Source organism: Stenella coeruleoalba, assembly GCF_951394435.1.
Source record: "Stenella coeruleoalba genome assembly, chromosome: 19".
In the NCBI taxonomy this organism is placed as follows: domain Eukaryota; kingdom Metazoa; phylum Chordata; class Mammalia; order Artiodactyla; family Delphinidae; genus Stenella; species Stenella coeruleoalba.
In genome coordinates this window covers 52,662,106-52,688,183 of record NC_137165.1, presented here as the reverse complement: position 1 = coordinate 52,688,183, position 26,078 = coordinate 52,662,106, and the positions used below count along the sequence as shown (strand labels likewise).

The following is a 26,078-nucleotide window of genomic DNA, read 5'->3' as shown; positions in this document are numbered from 1 at the left end:
TGACTTTCTGGCTGGGAAGGGCTGTCCAGCACCACTCATGGCTGGCACAAGAGCAGAAGGGTGTGTGTGTGTGTGTGCGCGTGTGTGCGTGTGTGTGTGCGTGCACGTGTGCGCGCATGGGGCCGAGTCACCCTCCACTGGAGACCACCTGCTTCCTGTTCTGCCCCTGTCCTGGGGTTAAGATGTCTGGGCTGTGTGAGGCCCCAGGAGGGTTGGGGACGGCCACCCTGATTATGGATGGGGACAGTGACTGCGACTCCAGTAGGAGAGGATGATGGTGCGTGGGTTCCCCATCATTAACGTAATAATAATAATCCACTAGCTCCGGAGTCTAGTTAGATTCTCAGTGCCCGTTTAACCTTGTATTTTACAATACCAGGATCTAGCATAAAAATTTGGCTGAAAGGAAAAGACAAAAGGTCTTCTCAGTAACTGTATCCTTCTCTCTCTTCTCCAGGCTCCCCAAATTATATGCTCAGGGGAACACCCATGAGCTGGGCATCCAGGCTCCTAGACGTGGGGCCAGCACAGGTCTGCCAGGCTCCTGTGCCTGGTGGGGCCCATCTGTGGCGAAGGGGCAGGGAGGGCATGGGACTGTTTACCTGGAGGTGGGCCCTGCCGTCAGGCTGCAGTGGTGGCTCCCCACCCCGAATGCTGGTTCTACCAGGAAATGCTCCCCAGGGTATCCTAGGTCTCCTTCCCCTGCCCAGCATCATCCCCTTTCTCTCCAGGACCAAGGAGCCCCATCTCTTTGTCTGGCCATCTTCTTTCCTATTTGAAATGCTGCCTTTTCATTCTCAGTGGGACACCAGCCAGCAGGGACTCCCCACTCCCTTCTCCTGTCTTTTTTTTTTTTTTTTTTTTTTTTTTTTTTTTTGCTGTACGCGGGCCTCTCACTGTTGTGGCCTCTCCCGTTGCGGAGCACAGGCTCCAGACGCGCAGGCTCAGCGGCCATGGCTCACGGGCCCAGCCGCTCAGCGCCGGACCGGGGCACGAACACGTGTCCCCTGCATCGGCAGGCGGACTCTTAACCACTGCGCCACCAGGGAAGCCCTCTCCTGTCTTTTTTGCTTCATCTCATCTGAAGTGTGTTTTAATCTCGTGGCCTCCACGTGGGAAACCTGACTGGTGTTTGTCACTGGCCTGTAGTTCATGAATATTTGTGAAATGGCCTTTGCCCTGGCCTAAGTGAGCCCAGACACCAGTTGGGGAGTTTCTGGTGTGGCCAGGTGTGGGAGGGCACCGGGATTCTGAGTCCCCCCAAATCCTCACTGTTTTCTCTGGATCGCAGAAACTGCCCCCCACCACCCCCCATCTTCCTGTAATGTGCAGTCCATCCTGGAGGCTGGGAGGGTTTTCAGCTTCCCGTAGTTGGGAGGGAGTCCAATAGGACTCCTGGTAGCCTTTCTTGGGGTAGCAGTATCCTGGCTATAACATGCAAGGTGCCTTGGTTATAACTCACATTTTGTCTAATGTGTTAGCACAGGGCAGCCAAGCTTTGTTAATTTCCGATTGTAGATCCCTGGGTCCAGGCTGGTGTATGTGGCTGGCGTATAATAATAATTTATATTAGTATGTAATATATAATATGCCAATAGTGATAATATCTACTGAGTGCTCATTTTGTGCCAGGCACTGTGCTACGTGCCTACCATGTGTGACCTCGTTTAGTCTTAGTCGCCTGTGAGTAATCCCCATCTCTGGCCCCATTCTGCAGATGGGGAAGCTGAGGCTTGGAAAGGGGAGGTTGTTTCCTGGGGCCTGCAGGGAGCGCCTGGCAAGGTCTGGATCGAACCCTGTTCATCTGACTGCAGGCTCTCCTGCCTCCTTGGCCTCTGAGAACTCAAATAATTTGGTCTGGGATGTCGCCAGAGAGCTGAACTTCAAATCATCTCCTCTCTTTCCGAGTATGTTTTATTTAAAAATCACATAAAAATAACTCAGTTCTCCACTGGAAGGACTGAGCCTTTAGATGTCTTGGAGGCTTTTCTGGCTACCTCTTCGCTGGTCTCCGACACAGACCTCAGTAGTTAGGTCCAAGGAACTGAATTGCTGCTGCTCTCGTTCTGGGGTTTCTCCCAGGGCTGCGGTGGAGGCGGCCCTGGGCGGGACGCTGGTTGGAGCGCGGGAACCCCGGGCGGCTGCTTCCCATTCTTTATTAAGGGAGCAGGCTTGGCGTCTTCTCTGTGCCAGGGGCTGCCTGGCACCAGCTGCACGTTTTGGGAAATCTGAAAAATAAACAGTGTAAATAAAACTTAACTCGACCGGAGAAATCTGAGACACATGCTGTTTTCCTCATCACCGTGTCTCCACCCCGACCGTGGCTTTGGTTCTTAGGGATCAGATGCCTGGGGTTGGGGTTTAACCTGAACAGACCCTCTTCATTTTTATCTTTGTCCAGAAGCCAGAGGCGGGGGCGAGAGTGGGCGCCCAGCTGGCCTTGGGGGGATGCGCGGCCGGAAGTGACTGGATCCCCAGGAATGTGTGGCCGATCCTTCCCCATTCCTTTGCCAGGCTGTTTCCATACTGGGGACTCACTGGCTTTATGGGCTCAGCTGTCGCTCACTGGTGCCACTTTCAGCCCAGACAGCTGACCCCTAAGTAGCTCATGGTGCGCATGTGTGGCGTCGGGGGACAGATGTTGAGGGTTCTCATGTATCATTGTATGCGGTGCAGATCCCAGTTAGGCGTGTGGAGGGAGGTCACAGCCATGGTGGAAGTGAGGCTGGAGCTGGGGCCGGGGATACCCACACTCACTCCTCTACCCTCTCAACAGCCCTGGGACCTGTGCCTGTCCCCACCTCCCTCTCCTCCCCAGCCCTGGGCAGCCCCACCAGAGCCACTCTGGACCTGCCCTCTCCTGGTCTTAAGGGGCGGTCAGTTCTGGGAGCCGGACGCTGGGCCCTCCTGCCCCCCGCAGGTCTGAGGCTGTGGTCCATCCAGCCTGTCTCTCTGGCAGGACCAGCCTGGAGTCACCATCCTGGTTGGACTTTTGAGGAAGGATGGAGCGTTCATCGCTCAGCAGGGGGCAGACTTCGCATCAGTGTCAAGTGGGCTCTAGGGAAGGATGCTCCCGTCTCTGCCGTGTGAGGCCGCTGATAGTCAGGGTTCGTCAGAGCAACAGAGCCAATAGGGGAGAGAGAGGGAGAGACTTATCATGAGGAATTGGCTCATGAAATTCTGGAGGCCGAGGAATCCACCATCTACCGTCTGCAAGCTGAACACCCAGGGAAGCCGCTGGTGGATTCAGTCCAAGTCTGAGGACGGAGAACCAGGGGAGCTGGTGTTCAGTCCTGGGGCAGAAGATGGGCGCCCCAGCTCACGTGGTCAGGCAGAGAACTCTCCCTTCCTCTGCCTTTTGTACTGTTCAGGCCCTCCAGGGACTAGAAGATGCCCACCCTCACTGGGGAGGTGACCTGCTTTACCCCGCCCACCAATCGAACGTTCATCTGATCCAGAAACACCCTCACAGACAGGGCCAGATGTAGTGTTTAGCCAAACATCTGGGCACCCCAAGATCCAGTTAAACTGATACGTGCAGTCCACCATCATGGTCCCCGTCGTGGCTGGGGTGGGGCTGGGGGCTTTGTAGGAGGCTCGACGGCTTCAGGGCTTCTGAACCTCTCTTCCCTCATGTGTGAAATGGGGGTGGTGGCCCCTGCCTCATGGGATGGTCATGTTGAGTGAGTGGGAGAATGGATGTAAAGCCCGTGGTTGTCATGGAGCCTTGGCATTGGAAGTGGCTGTGAGAGCCCCGTGTCCACCTGGCCCTCCTTCAAGGGTCAGCTTGCTACCCCCCTTCCTGGCCCCCCGTCTCCTCGAAGCCTCGCCAGTCACCCCGGCCCCTGGTGTTCACCCCCCCATCAGAACCGCATGTCACATGCATCTCTTGCAGTGTCGTTTACGTGGTGGGTGAGTTCAGCTAAAACTGGGACTGTCTTGGCGTCCTCCCCAGCCTGGAAAGAGGCCAGGGCTTAGTGGCAGGTATCTGTCAATACCAGGCCCTGAAGGATAGACCTCTCCCGTCTTGTCAGCTGTTGAGTCATCTTGCAGATGTGGAGAGCGCGTGTGTCCCGGGGGAGCTGGACGGGAAGACCGGGTCTGCAGGCTGCCCTGCTCAGGGCTCTGGAACCTTTTGAAACATAGCTGACTGCATTCACTCCTGGTTGGTCATAGTTTAAGAGTGGGCTTGTGGAATGAATGAATGAATGAATGAATGATCTGTCTGGAGGACTGCAGGGGAGGAGCTAGCGCAACTGACCCCAGCGTTCTGGGTGCATGTTGGATGACGGAGGCTGCAGGCGGGTCCAACCTGGGCCCCTCTGGCTCTGCAGGCTCTTCTCCACTGTGTCTTGCTGTCCATGGGGAAGGCCTCCGCTGGGCCAACGTGGGTGTCCCTGCCGTCCTCTGTAGGACGGCCTGGTCATCCAGGCAGCAGACCCTAGAGCACCGTGACCTGGCAATGATAGGACGGCCGCCTGCCACTCCCTCTTAGAAACCTCTTGAGTCTGGCCGGCTTAGCACCTCAGCAAATCTGCTCGAGTTGGGACTTGCCTGCCCTGAGCCTCCCCAAGCATTGCATGCTGGGCCGAGTGGTGTGTGTGGAGGGGCACGAGGCCGCGTTAATCTGGGGCTCCCTCCTGGTGGGCGGGGGAGAGAACGGCTTGTCCTCCATGTTCCCCAGTCCAGCCCGGCTTCCTCCATGTTACAGACCCCAGGACAGGGAAACCCCAATTCCCAACAAGGTGGATGCAGGTTATACGGGGGCTGGCCCGTGCCTGACCTGTGCCAGCACCTCTCCATCCCGCAGACAGTCCCGGCAGCCCAGCGCGCGGGAGCCGAGCCCAGGTTTTGGAGTTTGAGGGACTTGTCTTTATCCTGGGCTCAGCTCCTCATAGCTGTGTGGCTTCAGACAAGTGACTCAACCCCGCTGAGACCTGGCTGTCTTATCTGCAAAATGGAGTACTGAGGGTTATGTTAGGTGGGGGAACGTGTGTAAAGGCTTTGACCCAGTACCTGGCACGCATCCGGACGGCGGTGGCTGCCGGGGCCAGGTGTTACCTGGGAGGACTGGGGCCTCTGGCCCCACAGGGGATGGATTTCTGGCTCTGGAGCCCCTGGCAGGAGCAGAGGTGAGAATACGCCCAGTGGCCTCAGGTGACCTTTGCCCTCTGCCCTGTCTTTAGGAGTCACGCGGACCTCCGGCGGCCGTCTCCGGAAGCTTGGCGACCCGACTGGCCCGGGTAAGTAGCTAGGTCAGCCTTGGCCCCCTTGGTTTGTCTGGGGCAGGAGTTACTGCTCACGTGCTCCAAAGAGACTCTCCCAACCACGGCCTGGCCTGGGTGGGCAGAGTGGGGAGGGGGTGTGGAGCTCCGCCTCTCAACCTCGGTGCCTCGGGGGCGGGGTCTGTGCAGCTCCTCCCCACCGGGCGGGCGGCTCTGGCCTCCCAGACCCCGGCGTGGCCAGCACGGGAGCCTGCTTTGTGTCTTTGTTGTCAGGTCCAGCGGCCAGGCCCAGGGGCTGTGCCTGGTCCGTGGTTTCTTGTCAGAGGACATTGGGGCCCAGAGGTGAAGGGACTCGCCTCCCCTAGGAGGTGGGAGAAGTGTGTTGAGGACCTGCTGGGTGTCAGACCCCGGGCTGGACGGGCAGAGGGGCATAATGGCGACGTAGCAGCTGCTCTACAGGAGGGGATGTGCCCACCCGGAGCCCACGCCCCACCTTCTAGACCAACCCTGTCCAGTAGAACTTTCTGTGTCAGTGAAGTGTTCCCTGTCTGCATCGTCCAGTACATTAGCCACTGTCCACACGTGACCATTGAGCACCTGAAGTATACATTGTCTATGTTATTTATTCATTCATTTGCATAGAATTAACTGACTTACGATTCCCACTTAATATCTACTTGTGGCTAGTGGTTATGAAATTAGACAATCCGAGCCCATGCTGGCTCTCTGGGACCCCAGAGTTCTGAACCCGAATGCCCCTGGGGCAGCCCGGCCTCTCTCCAAGTGTGTCCTCCAGAGGCAACCCCCGCCAGTGGGCTGGGCACCCTCGGGCCCGTGTGGTGGCCGATGGTGGCTCTTTGCTGGGAGTGGTGGGGTGGCGGGCACGTGATGTGCAGGCTGGACGTCCACATGAGTGTGTAGGAGGCCCTTGCGGTACGGGACGGGCCGGGTGTGGGAAGGGAAGGGTGACGCCGGCTGGAGGCCTTGGGGTGGTGAGTGATTCACGTCCGTGGTTAAGCGGGAGCTCCGCCCCCTGCAGACACGTTGGGCTGCTAACCACTGCGCTGCCCGGCTGCTGCTCTGTTCCTGGAAGCCTTTCTCGGAACCCCTGGCCTCTGCCGCTGTCTGCCTCTCCATGTCCCTCCCTTTCAGCCGCTGGGCTGCGTCTCCGGGCCCCTCGGCGTGATGGGCTGGGGGAGACGCCTGCGCTCCAGGAATGAGGTCTCAGGAGGTCGGCGCCCGGGGCTGCAAGAACACAGCCTCCCTCTGGGCATTACTTCCCTGTGCTCAGAGAGGCCGGTTCTGTGCCATCAGCACTTGGCAGCCATGACCACGGCTCTGCTTGGAAGCCTAAGGCATAATTTGCCCAAGCTCAAAGCTGTGATCTGGGTTTCGCATGGGACCGCCTGCTGACACACGAAACCCACTCTCTGGGGGCCTCTGTGGGCTCCGGCCCAGACACCCCTCCTCCTCTTCCTGCCTCCCTTTTCCAACCCCTGCCTCCCTGCGGCCAAGACCTTGGTCCAGGCAGCCTTCTTTCCTGGACCCCCAGTCCCTCTGACCTCACAGAATGCCCCCATTCGGAGCTGCCGTCCCCTCCCCTCCTCCCAGACACCTCTGTCCCGTGTCTGGACCCTGCACCCCGTCTCCTCCCCAGAAGGCCAAGGGCCCTCGTCGTGGTGTTTCCTCCTTTATTTCAGATTTTCACGAGGCTGGGTTTGGGACTGGGCCAGAGATGGCCGTTTCCGCCGTGAGCCACAGTCCGTCAGCTCAGACTACACCCACGGTCACCCTTTGACCAGCTCACTCTGGCCTTTTTTTTTTTTCCCCCAGAAATAGGATTGTTAGACATATAAAAATATGTGAAGAATATAGTAAGATACCTGTACACCCACCATCCCGCTTAAGAAATAAGGTGTTACAGGTGCAGCCCGAGAGCTTGGGTGACCCTGTTCCGGCCGAGGTGAGCAGCTGTCTGAATGTAGAACTGCTCGCTGCCGGGTGTGTCTGTACCGTGTGCTGTGTGTCTGCAGACGACACGCCGTCTGCTCCTGACCCCGGCAGCATCGCATCATGTGTCCGAGGGGAGTCAGCTGCTGCCCTTTGCTTTTTCACGGGACGGGTCGACTGAGATGTATCCACGCAGCTCCGTGTATCTTAGTTCATTTGCTCTGACCTCGGGCAGGCGGGGATTCCTCTGCGCAGGGGGGCAGAGTTTTCGCCCCCTCGGCCTGTTGCTGGAGGCCCATGGAAGCTTTCCTCTCTTACAGACACTGCTGGACCCACTGTCATGGGTCCGGGGCCTGTGTGTGTTCCCCTGGGCAGACTGCCTGGGCTCTGGGACGCTTGCCCCGGGCCCTCCCAAGTGACCTTCCTCTTTGCTCACCCACCCTCACCCTCTTTCCATGCGATGAGCAGCCACCCCGGGCGCTGCTGGCCGACCTTTGCCCTGGTTCCCACGGCACCCATGGCATTTTCCCTGCATCTGCTTCCTCACCTCCTTGCTGCCCTGCCCAGCCCAGCCCGTCTGTCCCCTGGCTGGGATCCCTGGGGCCTTCTCCTTCTGCCCTGACATCTGGTGTGTGGCCGGGTCCTGCTTTACATCCTTCAAGTACCTCTGGCGGGTGGTGGCCAGAGCCCCAGTCCCACCCTCATCCCTTGAGTGGTGGGTTCAGCAGTGCCGAACCACACCCCCGCCACCAATTCATATTTGCTCAGAACCTCAGAAGGTGACTTTAGCTGGACATAGGGCTTTTACAGGTTAGTTAAAGGCCTGGAGATGAGGTCATGCTGGGTTAGGGTGGCCCTAAATTCAGTGGCTGGGGTCCTTATAAGAAGAGAGACACAGAGGAGGCCACGTGAGGACAGAGGCAGAGATTGGAGTTTTGCAGCCGCATGCCACGGGATGCCTGGGGCCGCCAGAAGCCAGAGAGGCAAGGAGGGATTTTCCCCAGAGCCTCTGGAGGGACCGCGGCCCTGCTGACACCTTGATTTGGGACTTCGGCCTCTAGAACTGTGGGAAAATCGATTTCTTGTTATTTTAAGCCCCTGTTTGTGGTGATTTGTTACAGAAGCCGCAGGAAGCTAGGGCCCCTTCCCTCTGTGATCGACACCCCGCCCACACAAGGAGCTCCCTAGTACGCTGTCTGGGCTGTGTCCCTGCCCTTACGGGGGGTGCCCCCGTGTCCCCATTCCCCACCCCCGCCTTGGGTCCCGGCTCACACACCCCTTCCTTAGGGAGGGGCCCTGCTCCAGGCCCGGCTAGGGCCCCACCCCAGTGTCCTGTCACTCAGCTGTACTCATTGTCTTCCCCCGTGGACAGTAGGCACCGGAGGACGGGTAGGGCCCCTCCAGCTCGTTGCCCACCCTTTCTCCAGGGCAGCACAGAAGAGCCGCTCGCTCTGTCACTGAGGGAGGGAAGGGAGTGTCCTTTGTGGAGGAGCTGGTCCAGGAAGAGGCCGCCAGAGTTTTGGCCGCTGTGCACCTGACACCCGGGCCCCCGCAGGCATCCCCAGCTGTTACTCCCCCTTCCCACTGGCATGCCCCCTCCTCCACTTCTCTCACGTTTCAGCCTCGCCATCCACCCAGGCACTCAAGTGACAAGTCTCAGTGTCGTCCTTGACCTCTGCCCCACCCCAGCCCCCCCAGGTCAACAGGTGGCCAAGGTCTTGTCGACTCACCATCCCCCCAGGTGGCCCTGGGACGGGCCACCCGTGATCTTGGCCGTGTCTCAGTCAGGCCTCTGTGTCTCCCCTCACCCCCCACCCCCTTTCTCCCCACCAGAGGCTCCTCCTCCCTGTCCAGTTGGTGTTTGGGGGGCTTTACTCAGTCCCGCCTGTGTGCCTGGGCCTGGGTGATAGCCTCCACCCACGGGATTCTTTAAAACAGACCTGGTTGTCCTCTGACCAAAAGACCCCTTGCTTCCCTTCTCCTCATAGGATAAACGGTAAACCCAGCATGCGGCTTCCATCCCCTGTCTAGCCTCTCACCCCTGCTCTCCCCTCCCTGCTCAGAGGGGTCACAGCTCTGGAAGCCATTCTCTTTCCAGGGTGATTTGACCCAGCCTGTCCATCCCGTGAGCAGGTGGGTGGCGGGGATTCCTCTATCCTCCCCACCCCGTGCTCTATGGCACAGGGCAGGCAGCCAGTAAACATCGTTGAATTGAACTTGATAGGAGAAGCTGGGGGGGATTGGTCAAAAAAACAAGTTTAAAATAAAAATCCCAGCCTTCTTTTGCCTTGGTTGACAAGGAGGCTTTCTCTTTGCCTTCTGGGGAAGAAATTTATGGAGAACTCCGCGTCTCCAGGGAGGACGAGGAGAAGAGGCAGCCAGTAGGCACGGTGGTCTTTACATTTAAATTATTTATTTAATACAAATGAACAACGCAGTTCCTCCGTAGCAGGGGCCCCACGGTAGGCTCTCAGCGGCCACACGTGGCTGCCGTATTGAACGCGGCAGGTCCGCGGCATTTACGTCAACGCAGAAAGTTCTGCTGGGCAGGACTGGTCTGGATTGGCCCACATGCTGGATCTTCAGATTCATCGTTCATCCGGAGAGCCTTTACTGGGTGCCGCCGAGCAGACAGAATGGTGGGATCCCAGGAGGAAGTGAAAGACACCAGCTCTTCGGGGAGTTTTCGTGTATTCCGGAGAGTTTAAACCCAGGGGCCTTGGGGCAGACTCTATCGAGGACGCTGCTCTCCACGGCCCTGGACCCTCCTTGCTCTGTACGGGCAGCTGGGGGCCTTTAGGAATAAAGCGGCAGCCCCCAGCTCCGGCAGGGCCGCAGCCAGGGATTGATGGCTGAGCACGAGGGCCGTTAGCGGTGGAATTTGGCCCTGTCTGGGCCGCCTCTCTCCATTGTCTAGATTTCCTTCCACACTGACCTGGAAGAACTCCCAGAGCAACAGGCCGGCCCAGGCTGTTTGCACCAGTAAACCCTGCAGCAGTCCCCAGGGCAGAGAGTAGCTGGATCGTATTTATTTAGGAACAGCCGAAACTTGAGGCGCAATAAAAAGTGGAGAGAAGATTCCGGAGAGGAATGCAGCAGGCCCCGGGCCCGGAATTCGTCTTGCTCTGGACGGCTGCTGGCGGCCAGACTGGGGCCGGCCCTGGAGGGTCTCGGCCGGCTGCCCGCCTTGCTGGCAGGTACAGTAGCAGTGACTGCAGGAGGGTCAGCGGGAGGGGTCTGGGGGATGCAGCTTCTTTATTTTTAACTCAGGGAAGCAAACTGTGTGGTGGAGTTTGGGGATGAGCAGGAAATGAACGGAAAAGTCTTTTTTTTTAGGTGAGAGGCGGGCATCCCCTATAGCTTGGGGCGAATTGTGGAGGATTCGCAAGCACCTGAACGAGGGGAGGGGGAGGGGAGAGGTGGCAGAGATTCTGAGCTCAGAGCCTCAGAAAGTGTCCTTTCAGCCGAATGCCTCTTCCCCCGCCTCCTCACAGGCCCCTCCCCAGAATGTACCCCAGGAACAAGGCTGTGCCCCTCTCGTCAACCCCTTCCTGAGGCCCCTGCTGCCTGTGTCAGATTCACCTGGAGCGCTTGCCCCCTTTCCGCATGGCTGGGCCAGCCCAGGCCTCCTGGCTTGTGATGGGAGTTCAGGGGTCACTGGGATTGCCTCTTCTGTGTCCCGTCCCAGCCAGGCGCTGGGGCGCGCACACGCACTTCGTGGAAAGGGGCATAGCAGTGTCTTTAAAGATAAAACAGGCCTCACTCTTCCTCCTTACCCCGCACCGGGCTCCTCGCTGCTTATGGTGACATCAAAAAGAAGGTGGCTGGGAGTATGCAGATCACGGGTACAGGTCTGTGGGGCTCAAGGGTAGAGATACTGCCTTTAGAACTGTCTGGAAGGGGCTGCTGGGCAACAGTGCCCATCCCAGGACGTGGGCAGGCTCCGGTGGCTGGGGGCTTGCTGGCTGGCACGAGCAGAGTTCCCAGAACTGTGGCCCGGGGGGCGGGTCCTGCCTCCCCAGGGCATAAGGCGTTGGTCAATGTGGGGATGTGCTGAGTTCAGAAGCCAGCCCCCTCACTGGGGCTGCTCACGGGTTTACTATGCTAATATGCTTGTTGAAATCAAAGACCAGGACAGAGTTTTTCGTAACCACAGAGCCCTGTCTTGTTCTGCTAGAAGGAGAAGCCACATGGGGAGCCCTGACCTGCTGACCAGTTGCCCCCTGAGTGGCCAGTGCTGAAGCCAGGACTCAGTGAGCAGCGGGGGTCGGCCGCCCCCTTCTCCCACTGCCTGGCCTCACCCCACCTCTGTGCCTGGCCTCTTCGCGGCTCATGACTAACACGGCCCCGTCGGAGCCAATCGGTGCTGCCAGGTTTTCGGTTTCAAATTATCCCCCGCTTGGGCCAGAATGTTTGGAGTTTTAGGCATGGTTGGGGAAAGGACGCTGAGCCAGACTATGCCGGAGAAAAACCGAGGGTCAAGCTGTGCTCAGCAGCTGCGCCAGCCGCAGCAACAAAACGCACAGCGTGTGCAGCCGGCACCTGAAGCAGGTGGTCAGGATGGCTGAGGCCACGGCTGGGCTCCTCGTCCTGGTCCAGCCGCCCCCCAGCTGGCCCGGTCTGCCGCTCCGTGGGGCCTTCCTGGGCCTGCTCACCGCAGCGGGAATTGGTGTCGAAGAGTGCCCTGTGGCATTAAAGGGGTTTCTTTTTTCATACGTTTTCTGTAGTTGCTAAATCTAATACAATGAACATATAGGACGTTTATAATCAGAGAAAAACAATAAGGAATATTTTTTTCAAAATCAGAAAGGAGATTAAACAAACAAATCAAAAAACCTCCAAGATTCCCATTGTTTCCCACTGTTCTAACTTAATTGTTGGTGGTTGGCTTACTGTAATGTGTTAGAATGAAATATAATCACCAGAAAACATCGTTCAGGGAGCCCTGGCTCTTAAGTCTGTCTGTGGTGTCTGTTTGAGTGTCCTGTGGCTGATGTAACAAATTACCACAAACTTGGGGGCTTAAGTCAACAGAAATTTATTCTCTCACAGTTCTGGAGGCCGGAAGTCTGAAATCCAAGTCTCGGCAGGGCCGGGCTCCTGGGGAGCTCTAGGGGAGAAGCTGTTCCCTGCCTGCTCCAGCTTCTGCGGGCTGCCAGGCTTCCTGGGCTTGTGGCCGCACCACTCCACTCTTCAAGGCCAGCCTCTTCACATCTCTCTCTGATCCGTCTGTACATCCCCTTCTCTCTCTCTGTGTCAGATCTCCCTCTGCCCCCCTCTATGTGAGTACACGTGATGGCATTTAGGACCCTCCCAACCCCCTGATTCAGGATAATCTCCCATCTCAAGACCCTTCACTTAATCCCACCTGCAATGACTTTTTCTCCAAATAAGGTCCCGTTTACAGGATCCAGGGATTAGGGTGTGAGATCTTTGGGGCCACTGTTCAGCCTACCACAGTGCCCACCTTCCGTCACTGTGCAGGCAGCCACCTTTGGAGCTGTCCTGCAGACTCTGCTGGGGGTGGGGTGTTGCTATTTGGTGTCTCCCAGACGGTGTCACCCCCCAACCCCCAAGAAGATGCCCTTGCTACCTAGGAGACTGCATTTGGGGTCCTGCCCTGGGCAGGAGGGGACGGGGACTTTGTGACATCCAGCAGAGAAGTGTGCATGGCCCTCTTGTGTTGACATGTGGCTCATGTGGCCCTGTAGGGCAGGATTGTAAACTCAGAGGTCACCTGGAGGAGGGGCTGGCAGATAACGAAAATGAGTGATGGGGCTGTGGGGACCACAGCAATCCAGAAAACGCGGTTTCATCTAAAGAGGGTAGCAGTCTTCAAGGCGGCCCCTTGGGCCAGGCAGGAAGGCTCATTCCGTGTGGCTATATGCCCTCTCTTTTCCGAGAGATGAGGAAAATCTGGAGTTCTCGGTGAAATTGCCCGTTTGCAACATTGGCACGAATACACATTTTCTTTAGACAGGGTCAGTTAGGCATACAAAACCTGCTTTTGTGTCTTGGGTAGAGGGCTGCCAGTCTGAACCCTTGCGGTGAATGAAGCTTAAAGGGCAGAGGAGGTGCCCCCCAGCCCTCGCTCTGACCACGTGCTGTCCCCCTCCACCCCTGAGTTGCCAGCTGAGCAGTTCCGGGACCCCAGGTGAATAGCAGGGAGCAGTGCTGAGCCCCCAGCCCGGCCAGGCCCCGTGTCCTCTCCCAGAGAGGCGCTGAGTCTGGGGAAATCAGTGGCGAGGAGCTGCGCTCCCTCCCAGGGGACAGCTGGAGACTCACTGACTCATGAGTAAGTGGTAGGACTCTTCCAGGAAGTCTCCATCCCGCGCTCCCCTCTCGGCTGGGGTGGGACGGCCAGCTGCCTCTGTCTCCGCAGGCGGACGGCACACCCGGGCGTCTGCAGGGGTGACTTCTCCGGGCTCAACCCCGGCAGGTGTTCCTGAACCTTCCCTCGGCCCCTGCCTGGGGCGCCACTGCCCCTCCTTCCGGCCGGGTCAGGGTGGGAGTGAAGGGCCGGCAGAGGTGGAGGGAAGGGAAGGCGGGCAGGCAGGAACCAGGATTTTCAAACGCTCCAACCAAAGGAAATCGCAGCATCGCGGGCCGGGGGAAATGAAAGACTCTGGAAGTCTCCAGGAATTTGATTCTGTGAGCTGGTTTCCAAGAGGCTAAGTTAAGCTTCTCCAAGTGGATATTAAAAAGGAGCAGCGAGACGAGCCCGGGCGGAGGGGCTGGAGGGGGTGGAGAGAAGGCACCGGAAGCCGCCGCACGCTGCACCTCTGGAGCCACCGCACAAAGCCCCGCCGGCCGGTCCTCGGCCCGGAGGACCCTGGGGACCGCAGGAGCCTTTCAAGGCCCACGTCCGGCCCTTGCTCCCGCCTCTTCTTTTATTTCTCTCCTTCGCTGCCTTTCCCCTCCCGAGTCCAAGAGACAATGCTACTTCAGTTTGGAGCACAAACATATGATCAGCACATGGAAATGTGGTAATGTGGATGCATTCGTGATTGCAACAGATTGAAGAAATTAGACCAGACAAAGAGTGTTTTTGGAGGAGGAGGAGAGGAGGCAGAAAGAGGGAGGGCGACGGGGTGAGAAAGGGGAGGACGCCTCTGGAAAGGGGGACGCCGGGACTCCCGCCTGCTGCTAAATATATCCGTAGTGATGGAGAGAGACCGGATCACAGGTAGGCAAGCGGCCCTCCTCCCCCGGCTGCCCCTTCCCCTTAACTCACAACTTTCTTTATGCTTCGGGAAATAAGCACCCAAGGGTCACTTTGACTCATTTTTGTGGACATATTTCTCTTCCTCTTGACTGTTCTGAGGTCCTGGGACGTAATGTTCCAAAAGTGAAGCTTCGCTAAGTCGGGCTTTTATTTAAACTCGGCTCTCCGTCCCCTCACAATTTCTCTTTCATTTCCCAATGTGCCACTTTTGCATCTTAAGACGGCCGTGAATGCTGAGACTGTGGGCGCCGAAGTCTGGGAAAGGGTGGGGGGACCTGCTTCTGGCGCTGGGGTCCGGGGTGGCGGCACCGGGATGCCGACTGTGGTTTGTCCGCTGTGTGGTTTGTTTGTTCGCTGCCAGCCAAAGTCCGTCTTCAAGGCCGCCTTGGTCTCCTCCCTGAAATAGCATTTCGGTGCCTTCCCGGGAGTTGATTACAGGGCCGGGAGCTCCCGGTGCCCAAACAAGATGTGCAAATGCCTGTGTGTGTGCGCGCGCGCGCGCATATGCACACGTACAGCGGAGAGAGCTTATTCTATTCTGCCGGAAGCTGGGGGGAGTTGACCAAGGTGACTCCCACTTGGAGGTGCTGGTGTCATTGGGGTCCTGTACTCACCTGGGCACCGTGGACAGAGAGGGGGTAGCAATGATCGTCCACGTGGTTGGATGGGATTGATTTAGGACGGGAAGAGCGGAGCTGTGGGCTCTGCTCAGATTCTGGGGCAGAATCACTGATCAGAACATCAGAATGTCACGTTGGGGCAAGGAGTGAGGGCAGATGGCTGGTCCTCGGGCTGGAGGGACCTTGCAGGTCCCTGGATCGGTCCCCGCACCCTGTGTGGGATCGAGGCCAAGTGGGTCACTTTGGAGTGGGCTCAGACCCATCGGGGCAAGAACCAAGCAGTGGAGAGAAAAGAGGCCGCCCCTCCTAAGTCACCCCGGTTAGAAGCCCCTCTTTCTTGGGCTTGGTGTCCCGTGTCAGCATCTGATATCATCACGAATAATTCCCATTCATTATGGGGCCTGCTGCTACGGCACACCCCTCAAGCCAGGTGCTGGCCTGAGACGTCCTGGGGCATCAGCCTCTGGGCTTCAGGTGCTCCAAGAGGACCCCTGGGTCAAAGTGAGGATAAGAATGTTGCTCCCCAAGTGCCACTGGCTTGGTCTGTTGTTTGCCACTGTGTGTGTTGCAGGGGGGGCTCCCCAAGAGGCCAGAGGGAAGGAAGGCGCATGTCAGTGTCTCCTCTGAAGATAGCCCCTTGCCTGCTGCTCCAGGGGCTGATCAGATCCCAGTGTGATGTCAGGGCTGACGGGGCAGCCACAGGCAGGGGAGCTGCCGGCGGGGTGCGTGTGTGCGCGCGCACGTCTGTGCTGCAGGGCACACAAACGGGCACTGCGACTGACCACAGGAGGTGGGGCAGCCATGGAGACGGGCGGAAGGCACGGCTGGTGGGAGCGCATCTCATGTGTGTTTGAGCTCAGTGACGCGGGCCAGCTGGGGCGGACGGGGCGCTAGCCAGGGTGCCTTGCTCTCCGGCTGGCAAGGGCTGCAGGCTGTGGGACCAGGGAGGATGGTTACTCCATTGGCCTGGCTGCCAGGGGCCTCCGGCCCAGCCTTCATTTAACAGATGACCAAGCCGAGGCCCAGCTGGGTGACCACCAGGGGACCAGAGAGCCAGGGCACGGAGGCTGGAAGGGGGTCCTTGGGGGAATCAGAAGCAGTGGCAACGTCTTGGAACCTCCCGGGCTAAGTGAACTTGAGGAGCTTTTCATGAACTGAACACAGTCCGCTCTGTGCCTTCATAAGTGTTGAGCACCACGCCCTCGGCCGAGGACAGCACGGCGACGGGTGAAGTAGGGACCTTCTCCCAGGATGTGCCTGAGGAGAAATGGGTACTTTCTATGAAATCCTCATTTGGATGCATTTTCATTAAAAAATACTTCTTTCAAAGCTCGGTTAGAAACTGGTTCCAGAAGAGAGAAGTCCCCAGGCTGTCTCCCCATGTTTCTCAAACCTGGTTAGACCTTGACCTTCGTCTTTACTTGTAACTCAGAGCTTAAGCAGTCCCTGGGCAAGTCTCGCTCTGCAGCCCTGGGCTCAGTTTCCCAACCTGTAAAGGGAGGGAGTTGGATCAGCACGGCCTTGAGGCCGCATCCCCACAGCCAGCGGCGGGCTTCTGAGCCTGTTCTGGGGACCCCGCCGGCTGCGGGCCTGCTTCTCAAGGGCACTGCCCCTCTGTGACAGCGTAAGACAGCTGTGGCGGCCTCAGTCCGCACCGGGCAGCTGGGGGGCTGGGGGCCACGATGCCGAGCGTGTGTGTGGACGGGGGCCTGTCTGGCCAGACGCCCCACCTGCCAGCTTCCAGAAGTAGCTGTCACTGCTCATGGCCCACTGGGCTGGCATTTAAGGCGTGTCTGGCTGACTCTGGGCCGCTGCCCAGCAGCTGTCCAGGAGGGGCTGGTGAGGAGGGGGCTTGGGGCAGGTGCGGGCGGCCTCAGGAGACCTCAGCTCTCCCTCCTCCGTCTCTCGCGAGCACCTAGCTTCCACTTGGTTTGGGACGTGGGCCCTGGGTCCTCTTCTGCAGTCAGGCAGCCTCCAGCCCTCTCGAGGCTGCGGCCTTGCCCTGGGAAGATGCCGGAGGGCTCGTCAGCCGGGCGGGGATGAGTCACGGAGCAGTGACTGGCCGCTGAGACACAGGCCGCTTCTTCCAGCCAAGGGTCGGCCTTTTTTCCTTGTTCTGGACTGGCTTTGTGGCTTTTACAAATCAAGCAGTTTTATCTTGTTCCAAGTGCTTGTGTTTCAGCAGGGAGACTCTCCAGGAAGGGAACTTTCCACTGAGGGGCTGTGACTTAGCTCAGCTAGGCCTCGGGGAGGGTGGGAAGGGCCACGCGGTGAGCTGTCTGCAGAGAATGTGGACGTTTCTCCGCTCGGTCAGGAAGGTTGGCGCGGGGGCCTGGAAGGGCCGGGCTGCACTGCACCCGGGAGGAGAGAGCTGGCACTCTGCTCTGCTCGGGGGCGGGGGGGGGGGTCCTGTGTCACGGTCATGGGAGGGCAGGGAGCTGGACAGCCCCCACCGTGGGCGGCGTGCCTCAGTCCTCACTCTGCTGCACCCTCTTGCCTCTGGGTCCCGGGCATTTCATACTCTTGGCCTGGACAGCTGCTGCGGTCATCAGCTTCCTGGACCCTCTCTGCCAGGGCTTCACTCTCCTCGTCTCCAAGATGAGAAGCTTGGCCCGAGGCCCTCCTGGCCCTCTGCCTCTTCCACCTCTGACTGACGAGGGCCTTGGTTTCCTGGGGCTGCTGTAACCAAGTACCACCGCTTGGGGAGCTTACGACAGCAGTTGATCCTCTCCCAGCTCTGGAGGCCAGAAGTCCAAATTCAAGGTGTCTGAGGCTTGGTTCCTTCAGGAGGCCCCGAGGGAGCATCCCTTCCAGGCCTCTCTCCTGGCTTCTGGCGGCAGCCGGCGCCCCTTGGCATCCTCGGCTGGTGGATGCCTCTCTCCAATCTCTGCCTCTGTTGTCACACAGCCTTCTTCTGTGTCTCAAATCTCCCTCTGCTTCTCTCTTATAAGGACACTTGTTCCTGGATTTAGGGCCCACTCGGATAATCCAGGAGGACCAAAATTCTAGAACCTTATCCTAATGACATCTGCAAGACACTTTTTCCAAATAGGTCCACGTGCACAGATTCCAGGTGAACATGAATTTGGGGGGCGGGGCACCATTCAACCCACTCCAGTCCCCATGCATCCTGGATGCACAGGCTGATTCCATGTCCCAAGATCACTTGCCATCCCCCACTCTGGCCATGGGGTCCCCTACCCCTGGTGGGGTGTGGGAAGCTCAGCCCCATGAGAACTGCAGAAGCCTGCCCACCCCCCTTCCAGGCACCTTCTTGCCGGAGTTGCCTTGTGTTCCCTGCTGGTGGGGGTGAGGCCTGGGGCAGGCCCTGGGGACAGAGTGGACCTAGGATGGAGGGCTTTGGTACCTGGGTCCGCCTGCCCAATAAGGGCACCTTCGCCTGGTGCCTTGTAATTTTTTTTTCTTTGAGCTCCAAATCGGTCTGTCCAAAACTTTTCCTGATTAGAGGATTTATTTCTATGTAGAGTCTTACTAAGGAATGGCATGACAATCACGCTGTTACGCATTAAAGAACCACCTTCAATAGCATCATAGTGTGAGACTGGGACTGTCCTGAGTGGTCACTGCAGCCATTCTGTACTATAAGGACCTGGGGTGCCTGCGGCTCTGGACTCCTTTTTAAAGCATCGTGGTAAAATGTACACAACATAAAATGTACCTCTTTTAAAAAAAATTTTATTGGAGTATAGTTGATTTACAAGGTTGTATTAGTTTCAGGTGAACAGCAAAGTGAATCAGTCATACATATACACATATCCACTCTTTTTTAGATTCTTTTCCCGTACAGGCCATTACAGAGCACTGAGTAGAGTTCCCTGTGCTCTACAGTGGGTCCTTATTAGTTATCTGTTTTATGTATAGTAGTGTGTATATGTCAATCCCAACCTCCTAATTATCCTTTTCCCCATTTCCCCCCAGTAACCATAAGTTTGTTTTCTACATCTGTGACTCTGTTTCTGTTTTGTAAATAAGTTCATTTGTCCTATTTTTTTAGATTCCACATATAAGCGATATCATATGATATAAAATGTAGCTTTTCTATAACTTTTAGGTGTACGGTTCAGTGGCATGAAGTGCGTCCACATAGTTGTGCAACCATCCGTCCATCTCCAGAACTTTTGCATCTTCCCAAAGTGAAACTCCATTAAACACTACCTCCTCTTTGCCCCCTCTGACCTGACGCTGGCAAACACCCTTCTGCTTTCTGTCTCTATGAATTTGACTATTCCAGTTTCCTCATACACGTGGAATCATGCAAATTTGTCTTTTTTGTGACTGACTTATTTCACTTAATGACTTCATGGTTCCTCCATGCTGTAGCAGGTGTCAGAGTCTCCTCCTGTTTAAGGCAGAATAATATTCCATTATATGATAGACCACATTTTGTTTCTCTATGGATCTATGGGTAGACATTTGGGTGGTTTCCACCTTTTGGCTATTATGAAAATTGCTGCCATAAACATGTATGTATAGGTATTTGCCTTGAGTCCTTGCTTTCAAATATTTTGGGTATATACCCAGAAGTAGAATTGCTGGACCATATGGTAGTTCTATGTTTAATTTTGGGGGGAACCACCGTACTGCTTGTCACTGCAACTGTACCATTTTACATTCCCACCAGCAGTGCCCATGGGTTCTAATTTCTCCACATCCTCCTGAACACATGTTATTTTTTTAAATATATATGTAACAGCCATTCTGATAAGTGTGAGGTGGTACCTCATGGCAGTTCCGATTTGCATTTCTCTAATGATTAGTGATGCTGATCTTCCCATGTGCCTCTTGGCATCTGTATGTCTTCTTTGGAGAAATGTCTATTCAAGTCCTTTGTCAGATTTTAAATTGGCTTTTTGTGTGTGTGTGTGATTGAGTTGTAGAAGTTTTTAAAAACATGTTCTGGATATTAATTCCTCATCAGACATATGATTTGTAAATATCTTCTCCCATTCCGTGTGTTTCCTTTTCCTTCTGCTGAGAGTCTCCTTTGATGCACAGAAGTTTTGCACTTTGATGAAGCTCAATTTATCTACTTTTTCTTTTAGTGCCTGTGCTTTTAGCGTCGCACCCAACGTCACAAGCCTTTCCCCCTGTGTTTCTTTCTAAGAGTTTTACAGTTTTAGCTCTTGCATTTAGGCCTTTGATCCATTTTGAGTTAACTTTGTACATGGTGTGAGATTAGGCTCCAAGTTTTCGTCCTGGGCTCTTGATTTTTTTTTTTTTTTTTCCACACCCAGGCTGGCTTCACTGGGTGAGGTGGCAGGAAGTGGGGAAATCCTGGGTTGGGCTGGCCTTGACCATCCCCTCAGGCTGGCCAGGGAGCCTCAGCTCCGGCCCTGGGCATGGCTGGACATGTGCTCTGCCCGGGGCAGCCCAGGCCTGTGTCCTGGACTGACGAGGAAGCCAGCCTGGGGTCTCCTGGGGTCCACTCTCAGGTGGGCCTCCTATTCTCAGTGGTTTCAGTGCCCAGCCTGCGTGTGAGACTGACTGTCTGTGTGTCAGTGTCTGTTGGTCTGTCCCCATGCTGCATCTCAGGAAACCTCGTCCAGCCCCATTCTCCCTCTTTGCTTCTGCGATCCTAGACTCCGTCTGCCTCCTGCTCGGAGCTGGTCATCCCTATTGTCTCCCTTCCCATCCGGGCACAAACCTCTGTCCGGAAGCTACCACCTAAACCGCCTTGCCCGAAGTCCCCTGGACCACCGTCCCGCCTTCACCGCCCTCATGTCAGTTCTGCTCCCATTGGGCTGGGTGCGGGGTGGGAGTGGGACCCAATGGAGAAACTGGAGAGATTTCCTCTTAACCAGAGGCTCATGTTTGGAGACTGTTTGGGGCCCCAGGCCTCGTATGAACTCAGGACAGATAGCAACGCAGATTTCAGCTCCTGGAGACCCCTCTCTGCCTGCGGGCTTGGGACCTGCCTTAGATCTTCTGATCTTCCCTCCCTCTTCTTTCTTTTTTCTTTTTAAGGTATGTACGTATGTATGTATTTATTTATTTTTGGCTGCGTTGGGTCTTTGTTGCTGCACGCGGCTTTCTCTAGTTGTGGCCAGCGGGAGCTACTCTTCGTTGTGGTGCACGGGCTTCTCATTGCGGCGGCTTCTCTTGTTGCGGAGCACGGGCTCCAGGCACGCGAGCTTCAGTAGTTGCTGCGCGTGGGCTCAGTAGTTGTGGCGCGCAGGCTTAGTTGCTCCATGGCACGTGGGATCTTCCCGGACCAGGGATCGAACCCGTGTGCCCTGCACTGGCAGGCGGATTCTTAACTACTGCGCCACCAGGGAAGTGGTGCAGTAGTTAAGTTTTTTTTTAGCAAATGAGGAAACTGACTTGAGCAAAGCTGAATAAACAAAGCAACACACCCCTTGGAAATTAGCAAAGAGGCACCAGCTCTGAAACTTTTCTATGAAAAGTTGAAAATGCTTTGGGGCTGGGCCTGTCTGCCGGAGCAGGTAGGTGGGTGTGAAGAGCCGCCCAGCTCTGCGTGGCAGGAGCCCACACGCCCAGAGCCCGTTCCTCTGCGTGGTCCCGATTCTCCCTCCCGCCAGTGAGTGTGAACAATCAGTGACCTCTGTCTCTGTCCTCCGCTTTACGTTCACCTCAGGTCCTGATGTCTGCGGGTGGCTGTTCGCAGGACCACTAGACACCTGTCGTCCCAATTATCTGGCAAATATTTATTGAGGTCATACTACGTGAAGCCGAGACGTCTCCTGGGTTCTTGACCTACAGTGAGGAGCCAGGACCCTGCTCCTTTGGGGCTGGCAGTCTGAGCTAGATGTCAGACAGCTAGCCAATAAACACATCAATAGATGACTTTAGATGAAGAAGCAAAGAACAGGTGATGTGATGTGATTGTTGGTAGGGGTGTGTGTGTGTGTGTGTGTGTGTGTGGGTGTGGGTGTGGGTGTGGGTGTATGTGGGTCTGTATTAATGGACACCTTCCTTGAGGGGGTGACATTGAGCTGAAACTTACGTGTCCAGAAGGACCTGACAGGTCAAGATCCAGAGGAAGGACATTCAGGCAAAGGGAACAGCAAGTGCAAAGGCCCTGAGGTTAGACCATCATGGAGGTGCGAGTGGCTGGACTGCATTGTTGGAGGAGAGGGGCAAGTCTGAGACCAGCAAGATAGGCGGGGCCGGGTCATGCCAGGCCTCGGAGGCCCTGGCGAGAGTTCGTTTCTCTCCTCAGTGTTCTGGGTGGAGAAAGTGGCAGGACCTGAGTGCCCCGTGGCCGCTGAGACTCGCCTGTAGCAGGCAGGGAGGAGAAGCACGGGGACCTGGAGGGGTGGCCATCACCGTCACTCTATGCAGCTGGAGAGGGAGGACCTCTGATTGCTGGGTGGACCCTGGTGGTTGAAGAGGCCCAGCCCTGCCCAGTCCTGCCCCGTGGGCTGCTGTCTTTAGGAGGGAGTGCTTGTGGCCTCTGAGCGCAGAGGCTGTGGTTTGGTGCGTGCTTGGCCGAGGGTGGGGTGGCCTGAGTCCTGGGAAGGTGACCCGCGGAGCGGACAGCCTCAGGGGAAGCATGCCTCCGGGCCTCCTCGCTTTGTGTCTCCCGGGTCCTGACTCGCTGGCAGGGATATCACGCATGCCTGCTCGTGCCCCCATGTGGGGTAGCGGCCAGTGTGCTGAGGACACCGTCCCATCCCACTGGGCCCTCTGAGCCTCAGGTTTCTCCCCAGCTCTGGGCCCCTGACTCTGGGGGAGGCCTGGAAGTACAGAATGTTTTCCAGGGCATCCCACTGGCCCTCAGAGCTGGGGTGAGTCAGAGCCTCTTCCCACAATGGAGCAGTAGCCGAGGCCCGGGGATTCTGGCCTGGTGCCCGGTTCCTGGGGCAGGAGAAGCGAGGTGGCCAGGCAGGCAGGGCTGGGGGCTGAGCCTGTTGTGACCTTGGGCTGCGGCTCCTCCCCTCCCGCTCTGTCCCAGCCCCGGGTCCCACTGGGGCTCCCTCCACTCGCTGGCCTCTGCATCCCTTCTCTCCCCTCTGGGGCCAACCCTCTCCTCTGGCCCAGACTGGCCCTCCCAGCTGCTCTCCCTACCTCCTGCCTCTTCTCCTTCAGACCCTCCGCTGCTCCCCCGGGGCCCTCCGTGTCCCCTCCGTGTCCCTTGCCACCCAGGGAGGCAGGTGCAGGGAAGTTCAGGACGCGCGCACCGTTAGAGTGCCCGTGTGTGCCTCTCTGCTCTGGCGCTCCCTCGAGCCTGTGGCCCCTCCGCACAGAGCCTGGCCCTGTCCCGCATCCAGAGCTGGTGCAGCAGGAAGGAGCTGCCCAGGGAGCCTGGGCACCTGGCCTGCTCTGCTGGCTGCAGCCCCCAGGGCTCGGGTGTCAGAGAAGAGGTGCTTCTGGGAACGTGTGACCATGATGTGGCTCATGGGTCAGGGCGCCGACCCTCCCCTCCTGCCAGAGTGGCCTGAGATGCTGCTTCTCCGCTCCCGTTTCCGGGGCATCTTGAAGGTGGCCCTTGGGCAGCCTGGATTCTCCCTCTGGCCTTTCCTGGCACTGTTTCTGCTCACCTGGAGAAGGCTGGGTGGGGCTTGGGGACAAAGGAGATTCAAGGGCTTCCCTGACAGGACACCCCACCCCACAGAGGGGACGTTTTGGTCAAAGCCCCAAGAGCCCTGCTTGCTACTCAGAGAGCAAGACCTCAACCACCTGCGGGGCATCTGGTGGGGGCAGTACAGGTGTGACTGTCAGCACAGGGGCTCAGTGCACGGCCCGAGGCCTCCCTTTCCATGGCTCTGCTCAGGCCCACGTCCTTCTCTGGCCCTGTTTTCCCTGACATCCACGATGGGCAGCCCTCAGTCTGGACTTTGCCCCCCACCATCCGCCCAGCTCAGCTCTGGCCGGCTTGTCCCTCCCCCGGGGCCCAGGTTCCTTCTCCAGGTGGCGTATTCCATCCAAGGATGCAGGGCCCTCAGCCATGCCCGCCCTGGGACATGTCGGTATATTGTTATCTGATAATAACTAAAGAACTATAGCTTTAGAATGGCTGTTTTCAATGTTTTTCCAAGTTCAAGGGTCTTTAGAGTGTCCTAATCCTGATGTCGCCGTGTCCGAGAGAGAGGGGAGGGGCTGGGGGTGATTGCGGGCTGGGGGCTTGTTCCCCACCTGGAGAGGGTGGTCTTGGGCTGTGCCTCTGTGACGTGTGTTGGGGGGGTGCGTACCTCCAGGAATGCCCCGTAGCCCTCGCCACCCTCCAGCTTGTAGAGAGCAGCTGGGAGCGGAAGGGGAGCCTGCATCCATCCTTCTGAGGAGGTGTGGACAGAGGGGCCCGGGTTCTGGAGACATGCATCCTCCGTGCATCTCACCCGAGGATTTACTGCAGTTGGGGCCTGGCGGAGCCTTGGAAGGGAGCGAGGGGACCGCAGTGAAGCCGAACCCCCAAAAGGGGCAGGAATTCAGGTGCAGGAAGCCTTTCTTCCAGGAGGTGGCGGTGCAGGCCCTCAAGAGCCCAGCGCCTGCTGGGTTTTCATTTTCGCTCAATTTGTGAGAAGAGGCTGCCCAGGTGTTATTTCCACTCACTGCGTCTGCTGCAGCGACGGAAGTGACAGGTGGGGAGCACGGGAAGTAGGTGAGGACGGCACCTCCCCTGGCACCGGGGCTGGAGCTCTGCAGACCTCGCCCGGGGGTGGTCCTAAACCGGGCCAAGAAAGCGAGGTTTGAGAGCTCTGGGCTTCGGGGAGGGGTCTCCTGCCACCTCTTCTTTCTTCCCTATTTCTGGTTGATATATCTCAGTCTCTTTTAAAACTTCCCAAATTTTTACTATGAAAACTTTCAAACACACAGGAAAGATTACGGTGTGAGCACTCCCACACCCACCACCTTGATTCTGCGGGGCACATTCTGCTCTCTGCGTCCTCACACTCCCCTCCCTCTAGCCACCAGCACTCCGTGTGGTATTTTTGCATGAGTTTCAAAATCAGTTGCTGGCATCAGTCCACGTTACCCTGTAAACACTTCAGCTTGCTTCTCACTAACCAGAGGCCAGTTTTTGTTTATGGTTCTTTTTCTTTCTTTGAGGTAAGATGTATGTACCCTGAAACGCACAGATCTTAAGGGTACCGCTCTCTGTATCCCGGCTCCTATCAGAGTGTAGAACATCACGATCACCCCTGCATGCCCTTTCCCGATCGGCGTCTGCCTCCGCTGCCCTGGGAGCAACCAAATTTCTGATTTTTTTCTACTATAAATGCATTTTGCTAGTTTGACCACGTATATATTTTTCAGATGTACCCATGTTGCCCCAGGTAACAGTAGTTGTTCCGTGATTGCTGTATAGTGTTCATTGCATGACCTTTCTCTGGGTTTTTTTTGTTTTAGCTCCTCTGTTCATGGGCCCCTGGCTGTTTCCATTTTGGGGGTCTCCTGAATAAAGATTCTTATACAAGGTTTTGTGGACATATGCTTCCATTTCTCTTGTGTAGATACCAAGGAGTAGAATTGTCGAGCCAGAGGATAGGTATCTGTTTAGATTTGTAGGAAAACGCTAGCTCTTTTCTCCAAGCGACTGTATCAGACACTCCCACCAGCAGCGTCTGAGCATTCTGGGTGCCCCGCGTCCCCACCAGCGTTCGGTGCTGTCTCTTTCATAACGTCGTCACTCTGGTGGGTGTGTGGCGATCTCATTCTGGCTTCGATTTGCATGTGTCCGATGACCCATGCTGTTGAGCACATTTTCATGTTCTTATTGGCTTTCTGTATATTTTCCTTTGTGAAACGTCTTTTCAAATCTGTTGCCCATTTTATTTTATTTTATTTTTTTAAAAATCCCTTGCAGCTCTGACAATCTTATTCCTTTAAAAAAATTAATTAATTAGTTTATGGCTGCATTGGGTCTTCGTTGCTGCGCACAGGCTTTCTGTAGTTGCGGTGAGCGGGGGCTACTCTTCGTTGCCGTGCACGGGCTTCTCACTGCGGTGGCTTCTCTTGTTGCAGAGCACGGGCTCTAGACGTGCGGGCTTCAGTAGTTGTGGCTCGTGGGCTCTAAAGCGCAGGCTCAGTAGTTGTGGTGCACGGTCTTAGCTGCTCTGCGGCATGTGGGATCCTCCC

At 56.8% G+C, this 26,078-nt stretch overlaps 1 protein-coding gene across 2 annotated transcripts in view; it reads left to right on the top strand.

The window, feature by feature from the left end:
* The window catches only part of SEPTIN9 (septin 9), a 164,860-nt gene that overhangs the window by 10,811 nt on the left and 127,971 nt on the right, over nucleotides 1–26,078 (top strand). Inside the window, exon 2 of one of the 2 annotated variants that reach the window (XM_079905459.1) lies at nucleotides 5,187–5,243. In XM_079905459.1, coding sequence (XP_079761585.1) covers nucleotides 5,187–5,243 — 57 coding nt within the window. Of the gene's footprint in view, nucleotides 1–5,186; nucleotides 5,244–13,471; nucleotides 14,362–26,078 lie in introns of those variants that run through there. The other variant, XM_079905461.1, reaches the window with a different exon arrangement.